This window comes from Pipra filicauda, unplaced genomic scaffold (assembly GCF_003945595.2).
Source record: "Pipra filicauda isolate LSUMZ 115617 unplaced genomic scaffold, ASM394559v2 scaffold602_size241134_pilon, whole genome shotgun sequence".
In the NCBI taxonomy this organism is placed as follows: domain Eukaryota; kingdom Metazoa; phylum Chordata; class Aves; order Passeriformes; family Pipridae; genus Pipra; species Pipra filicauda.
Genome location: NW_024104757.1, coordinates 74,342 through 82,170, shown reverse-complemented (window position 1 = coordinate 82,170; position 7,829 = coordinate 74,342). Strand labels below are relative to the sequence as shown.

The 7,829-nt window shown below is 57.4% G+C and overlaps 1 protein-coding gene across 1 annotated transcript; it reads right to left on the bottom strand.

Annotated features, from left to right (window-relative positions):
• Window positions 1-945: 945 nt before the first annotated feature.
• On the bottom strand, window positions 946-7,406 carry LOC113991559 (Krueppel-like factor 15). The gene is made up of 3 exons (XM_027728007.2): window positions 7,333-7,406; window positions 3,896-4,834; window positions 946-1,312 (listed from the first exon to the last, which is right to left on the bottom strand). Exons 2-3 carry the CDS (start codon window positions 4,762-4,764, stop codon window positions 1,135-1,137), a joined length of 1,047 nt encoding a protein of 348 aa, XP_027583808.1. The 5' UTR covers window positions 4,765-4,834; window positions 7,333-7,406; the 3' UTR covers window positions 946-1,134.
• Between the last annotated feature and the right edge of the window lie 423 nt (window positions 7,407-7,829).

Here is a 7,829-nt window from a genome sequence, read left to right as displayed (position 1 = left end):
TGCTCTGCCCCCCTGATAGGGGCTCTCAGCTCTTCTGGGGTCTCACACATCCCTGTCTCTCCTTGGCACTCTCCTTTCATGTTAAAAAGGACTTTTCTGGTGCTGCTTTCCTGATCCCTTTGAGGGCACACCTTGGACTGAGCTCCACAGATGCATCTCCCAACCCCTTCACACGTTGAGGACTCCAGTGTGCCCAGAGCCAGGCAGATGGAGAACCACCAGCACAGAAAAGCAGATCTGGGGACAACACAACCACCTCAACCACACCAGAAAGGCCATTTCCAATGCCTGCTTCAGCCCCCACAGCAAACACCCCCCATCCATCCCCCGTTTCACCAGGAACTGGAGGGACAGGACAGGGGGGAATGGCTTCCCACTGAAAGAGAATAGGTTTAGATTGGATATTGGGGAGAAATTCCTCCCTGTGAGGGTGGGGAGGCCCTGGCACAGGTTGCCCAGAGAAACTGTGGCTGCCCCATCCCTGGAAGTGCCCAAGGCCAGGTTGGACGGGGCTTGGAGCAACCTGGGCTAGTGGAAGGTGTCCCTGCCCGTGGCAGGGGGTGGAAGGAGATGATCTTTAAGGTCCCTTCCCATCCAAACCATTCAAGGATTTCATGACCCTATCCACCCAGTTTCCCCTGGATGCCACCCCACCAGCTGAGCTCACACACAGGCAGAACAAATCATAGAATCATAAAATGGTTTGGGCCAGAAGAGATCTTAAATCCCACCTCATTTCACCCCCTGCCAGGGGAAGGGACACCTCCCACTATCCCAGGTTGCCCCATCCAGCCTGTTCTTGAACACTTCCAGGGATGGGACATCCAAAGCTCCCCTGGGCTGGACATTCTCTGCTCTGTTTCTCAAGGTGTGCAAATCTTGCCAGGCTGTCTCACCCCAACCCCACTTCCCCCCACACACTCTCTCACCCCAGATTAACTCCACTTTCCATCACATGTATTTCAGAGAAGGACAGAAGTACCAGAAACAGGCCATGACCATTGTCATCCTTGAACAGAGGGCTGACACAGCCTCTCCTATCATTTGGCAAAGAGTCATTTCCCCCTCTTCCTTGGTGGTTTCCGCACCGTTTGCTCGGCTCTGGGGCCTCTTGGCAGGGATGAGCAGCAGGAATTACCTCCTGCTGCCCCCCTGAGGTGTCCGTGGGCTGCAGGGCTGGCCCCGGTGGATCTTCAGGTGTTTGGCTAAATGGTCACTGCGGGCAAACTTCTTCTCACAGGCAGCACATTGGTAGGGCTTCACCCCGGAGTGGGAGCGCTTGTGACGGGAGAGCTCGTCCGACCGGGAGAACCTGCGGGAGAAGGGAACAGAGGTGGGGTCCAGCCTTCCCTGCTGGACAGGACAGGGGATATGGGCGCCCTGGCATGGGGGAGGCTGAGCTCTGCCTCTGCCACAGCCTCCTGGATCACCCTAGACAGGTCACTCCTCTGCCCCATCCAACCTGCCAGGGAGGGCAGAGCTCCCGAAACAGACTCCTCCAGGTTTGGAAATAGGGTTTGGGATCCTGCTTGGAAATAGGAAGGGGGAAAGTAATTCACCCACTGAGATCTTCATTTCTTTCCACTGCTCTTTAAGGACACTGGCCACCTGCTTCCTTCATTTGTTTTAACTTGCTGAAATGCAGGAGCTGAGAGCCCCGAGGCCAGACATGGTGAGACAGGGATTTTTGGGGCATCCTCCCAGGCTGGCAGTGCCTAAAGGACACACAGTCCAGGAGCCTGGGAGGGAAGGCTTTCCTATAACTCCCCATCCAGCCCAGAGCTGTTGAGAGAAGGTTTGTTTTCTCTGAGGGTGTGGGTTCTCCCTGCAAACTCTGAGCATCCCCTTGTTCCTCCCAGTGGCAGCAAGTTTTCCCCGTCAGCTTGGGCTGGACTGGGAGCTGGGAAAAGAGAAGCTGCCTGGGAGCTGAGTTAAATACAGAGAAAAAGGGAGGAAAAGCAGACACAGCCAGCCTGGAGCATGGGGCAGGGGTTCCCGTGCCAAAGTGACTCTTGGTTCTGAGGATGCAGGAACAGGGACCACGGGAATACCCAGTGTCCACACTGCTGGTCTGTGTAACTCCCACACCCAGAGCAGATCAGCTGAACAGCCTGGAAAGTCCCTTTAACCACATGAAGTGTCCCCACTTAATTCCCCTGCACCTTCCTTCCACCTGGCACACACAGCTCCAGCCTTGGGGGCACGGGCAGCAGGTGGGTCACAGGTACTTTGAGTGCCACCCCCAAGGTCTCACAAGGCCTGGAGTGGCTCCAGGATGGCTTTGCATGTCAGGGCAGTGCTGGAGAGCAGGACCAGGCTGGATTTACTCCTGCTCTGCCTGTGAGGAGCCAGCACAGATGGCAGGAGCATTAGGACGGGAGGGTTTTTCCATCTGGCTGAAACGTGCCCACGCAAAAAAGCACAAAGCAAAGAGCTTCAGCTGCAACCCCAGACTCCTGTGAGAGGATTTCAGGCTCACACCTGGGCTGGGAAATCCTGTGGCTGCTCACAAAAACCTCTGTGGAAACAAGACGTGTCCCAAGGCCACCCTCAGGTCTTCAAGGAGAACCACTGACTTCTTTCCCAGCTTTGTGGAGAGAAGAGAGTTCCAAGGTCTCAGCTTCCCCATGAAGAGCAGGGCCAGGAGAAGGGACAGATCTATTTTTAAGTGAGGGACATGTCTAGAAAAGGGAGCACAGCCTGGAGAACCAGGTGAGTCCATCTGATAGCACAGCTGATGCTGTGGAGGGGGAGCAGAGCACAGCAGCCTGCAGGATGCTGTTGGACAGGCTGGCACCAGCCCTTTCCTCCTGCCCAGAGGGAAAAGTGATGCTTGTGTGGTTGCCACTGTCTCCTGTTCAATCCCCAGGCTCTGAGCAACAGGTACAGGAGGGTTCAGCACTCCTGGTTGGGACTGGAAAAGAAGCTGATGCTGATAAACCTGTGCTGTGGTTGCAGCTGAAATGGAGGGACAGTTTCTGAGGGCAAAGGGGCAGCAAGAGGGAGCCCCAAAATTCAGATTAGTCTCAAACCTTCCGGGGTTTCAGTACCCCAAGACAGACACTGTGAAACCATCCAGGGGAACGAGGCAGAGAGGGAAAGCCAGAACATTGTGTAAGAAACCAGGAAAGCTCAGCTGCCAACACCAGTTCTGTGTGTGATATCCCTGGAGATCTGCTGATGGAAAGACCTGAGGACTGTCAGCCCTTCCTGCCAAAGGCTGTACGAGCATCCTGCCCCTCGGGACAGGCACCCAGCACCAGGAAGAGAACACCCCAGCAGAGCAGTAATCAGAGAAGTGCAGCCAGATTAAATAGCAGCGTTAATTTAGGGAGCAGGGCTCATTTAGGGAACACAGATCAAAGGAAGCAACAACCACCATCATGTGCAGAGCAAACAAAAGTAAATGCAACATGGAGATACACCACAGGCCCACGGGGGTGTGAGGGATACGGGCAGCCAGGGCAGCAAACAGCAAGAGAAAGCAAAAGGTTGCAAAACAAACACAGAATTACACACTGGCTGCTGAGGAAGGACTGAGACTCCTGCAGAAATTGTCCTGAGCTAGACACAGAAAGCTTCCAAGATGAACACATCACTTGGAAAAGGTCTATTGCCAGAGGGGGTTTAGGTACCCAGTTCAAGGAGGATTTGGGGTGCTGGGGAGAATATCAGCTACATATCCCCAGCTGGAGATTTTCAGCACTTTTGGACTGAGTGAAAACCACCCAAAACACTCCACAAGCTTCACTTCTCCGGGTCTCCTTCCAGCTCTCACCTATAAGTCGCTCGGGAAAGAAAACAGGTGATTTTATGCCAGGAGCTCTCCTGCCACCTCCCCAAGCCCTGGCAGGCCTTTTCCAAGGACCCCTGCCCCCCAGAGCCCCCCACTCACCTCCAGCCGCAGTTGGGCCAGGCACAGGTGTAGGGTTTCTCCCCGGTGTGCCGACGGAAATGAGCCTTCAGGTGGGAGCTCTTGGAATACACCTTGTCACAGCCAGGGTGGGAGCACTTGTGGATCCGGGAGAGGGCAGGGGGGCCCTGCTGGTGCCCGGGGGCTGCCTCCACCTCCTGCACATCCCCCAGAGCCCCAGGCCTCGTGGGGACTGGCAGGGGGGCAATCCTGACGTATTTTTGGTCCACGGTGGTCACGGGGGGCTGGAGCTGAGGGAGGAGGGGGAGGTTTGGGCCCTGCAGGCTGATGACCAGCTGGGCCACCCTGACACCCTGTGGGTGGCTGTCCATCTGGAGAGGCTGGATTTGGAGGACAACAGGGATGCTCCCAGCAGCCACTGCCCGGTCCCCACCATCAGCTGTCCCTCCAGGCTGAGCAGTGCTTGAGGCATCTCCCTGCACTCCGGAGACGGGCTGTTCCCCAGAGCCACCCGAGCTGACCTCGGGCTTGCTGTCCCTCCCTCCTCCTTCATCTCTGAGGAACTCTGCCTTCTCCCTCAGGAACTCCTCGATCTCCTCCAGGGTGGGGATGAAGTCCTGGGAGAGGCTGCTGCAGAAGTCGGGCAGCCTGAGCTGAGCCTCGCAGACGGCGAGCTGGGCTTTGGGCTGTTCCCCCTTGGACAGCAGGACGCCTTCAGCGGGGCTAGTGCTGCCTGCCAGGAGGTGGCCAAAGCCCTCTGGGGGGCCAGATGTCCTCTCACTGCCATGTCCTGGCAGAAGGGACGGTGGCATCCTGCACTGCAGAGCACTGGTCAAGCTCTCGAGGCTGGTCAAGGAGGGCAGCAGCTCCTGGCAGCTCACAGAGACCATTTGTTGACTCACTACCCACAGGCAGCTCAGGAGCCTCTGGAATAGCTCAGCTGGGGAAGTCTTTGTTCATCTGCAAGGGAACACCACCAAGGTTATTTCCAAATTCAAAAAGCAAACATGAAAACCCTGTGAATAAAATGGACTGTTGCGTGAAAAGGAAAACATCAGAACTAGTCAGTGGCCTTTGTTTTTAAAGAGTCTGTTGCTCAAAAAAACCCCCACATGCTAACCACTTTCCTCTCCAGGGTGCCAGCAGGCTGCAAAGAGCCAGATTTCCCCCCAGAAGCAAACTCCTCTGGGGAGTTTATGAAGGTAAAAATACACAATGAAACCCTTCATCCCTCTTCCACCTATGCCGGAGGGCAGCTCTGCACTGCTGGGTGGTGGAGGGGATGACTTGGGGCTTACAACCACGAGTTAATTGTGATCCAGGAGAGGGTGCTGGCTTCTCCACACTGCAAATGTGGTGCAACCACACCCTGACACAGACCTGGCCTGGCTGGATCTGAGCTCACTACCTGCACAGGTAACCAGACAGCTCGGAGGGTGCTGCTGCCAAAGTGCCCGCGGCCCTGGTGAGTGTTCACCCACTCTGTGGGGCCAGGGCCAGCAGTGCCTGAACAAGTCAGCTGGGAGGGACCCTGTTCAGGCAGGTCTGCCCAAACTCCGTCACACCTCCGGAGAGCAGCACAGACAGCCTGTCTGGGGTCAGCTCCCAGGGCCCCTGAGGACACAAACACCACGGGAGAAGGAGCACAGTGTCTCCAGGTCAGACCTGTGTGGTCTCCAGAGGTGACTGGTCTTCCACGAGTCAACACCTCAGACCCCCCCAGGCCCTGCTGTGGCTCAGGGGGTTGTGAGTGAGGTGCCAGAGCACCCTCAGAGCAGCCACACACCATCTCTGCCCCTGTGAGATGTCAGCTTGGAGGCTGCATCCTGCTCCAGAGCACCCAAACCGCCCGAGGCATCAGGAGCTATTCACATTTAACACAGAAATCCTGCTTCCAAGGGAAAGAAAACCTATGTCCAAGTCCCCTTTCCAGAGCAAGTCCATGAGATTTCTGCAGAGCTACAAACCAGTCAAGCCAGTCCTGGTTATCAGTGCTCTCAGAGCTGGGAGAGGGAATTTTTGAGAAGCAGTCTGGATGTGATATAAATGCTCTTACTCTTAAAAAAATAACCCCCACATTGCTTAAAACCTGCCCAGAGCAAGGTGCCACGTTGCTCAGGGGGCATTTGCAGCACTGCCCGCAGCATCTCACAGCTCTGCATCAGCAACTCGTGGTGAGCAGAGGCTGCCCCTGCTCACACACCAGGTAAGGAAGGTGTCTGGGCCAATCTCAGCCTTCAGGCTTCAAATTTTCAGCACAACACAAATTCCTGCTCTGAACCATCCCCTTCAAGGCAGCACCCAACTCCACTCCTTCCTCCACTCCAGTTTTATGATCTCTGGTCTCTGCTTCTCTTTCTGCAGGGAAAGCCTCCCCCCCTCTGGCTACCAAACACTTCTGTTTACCTCTTCCAGAAGGTTTTAAAACCTGATTTTCCAACCAGGTCTCCTTGCAGAGCAGCTCAGGAAGTCTCCATCCCTCCAGCACGTCCCCAGGACAACTGAATTGCACTATAAACTCCTTAGCTGAGGAGCCTCGTGTGGTACAACCCTTCTGTTGAACTGACAACAGGAATAAAAGCACGACCAGAGGGCAGGAAGGGCTGGTGGTTGAGCTGCTGGCTCAGGACTGAGATCTGAGCAGGATCTCCAGCTCTGCTGCAGATTTCTCGTGCAGCCTTGGAGTGCTCTGATCCTCATTTTCCCATCTGAGTGGGGGCAATTAGTGATGCCCCACCTGGCAGAGCAGTGACAAGGGGAAATGTGTTACCTGGTGGCATGTTCTGTGCCAACACACTCAGTGGGTACCTGTTGCAGGTGTCAGTGCCTTCTCAACCCAAGGCAATTTTGCAAAATGCCAACGGTGCTGTCACCCCAAAGCTACTGCAAGAGAACGGAGCCCTGAGTGGCCCTCTGGTCACACTGCAAGGCTCTCGAGCTTCTCTTTGCACTTCCACTCCTACAGTTGTTCAGCCCCCCTCAGAAGCACTCGGGTGCCGTCTGAAAGCAGCAGATGTGCAGCCTGAGCACACGGAGAAAAAGCGATTTGGCCCAAGGTCGGCCAACAGGCAGGAGCTGGGAACGCAGCCGAGGGTCAGGGCTCCGCTCCCGTGACCGAGCAACGTGAGCGAACGCCCGTGACCCGCCCGGGGCCGCGGGTGCCACACGGTCACCGCCGGGGCCACGTGTGGCCGGTGCGACCCCGCCGCGATGAAGCGATGCCCGGGGACGAGCGGGCGGGAGCGGGGTCTGCTCCCGCTGCAGCCCCCAACCCCACCCGGGGGCATCCTGGGCGGGGATGGAAGCCCCTGGAAAACCCCCAGGGCCGGGGACGCCCAGGCTGGTTGTGCCACTCGCTTCATCCCCGAGGGGAGCGAAGCCCACCCCGGCCCCGGCCCCGGTCGTGCCCCCCGGGAGCGCTGCAGGGCGGGACCCCCCGCGCCCCCCGCGCCCCTTACCCGGCTCGGTCCATGCGGGTCCCGCAGCTCCCGGCGGGGGCGGCTCCCGGCCCGCCCCGCCCCGCAGAGGGCTCGGCTCCGGCCGCCGATCCCATTGGCACGGGAACACCCGCCCCGGGAGGGGCACCGGGGGCTCGGGGTGTCCCCGCTCTGTCCCTGCCCGGGGCGGCTGGAGCTGCTCCCGGAGGAGATCCCGCAGTTTGCCGTGGTTTCCTTCCCCTGTTAATTTATACTGGAAACGGTCCAGGTTTCTCCCAACATTTCTGGAAAAGAAGTTCGAGTCCCAGCAGGCAGCGGCGGCGACGGTTCCCGCTGGCATCCAGCGGGATACAGGTGTTCTTTCGGGAGGAACAGTTTTGGCGGGGCTGTAGGGTTCGGGTAAGGAGTGTGAGGTCCGTCCTTGTGTGGTTGCAGGTTTGTGGGCTCCTGAGGGAGTCCCTAAGGATGGCCTTGGACTGCCTTTGACAGGGTGGGCTGAGCCCCTCTAAAATACCTCA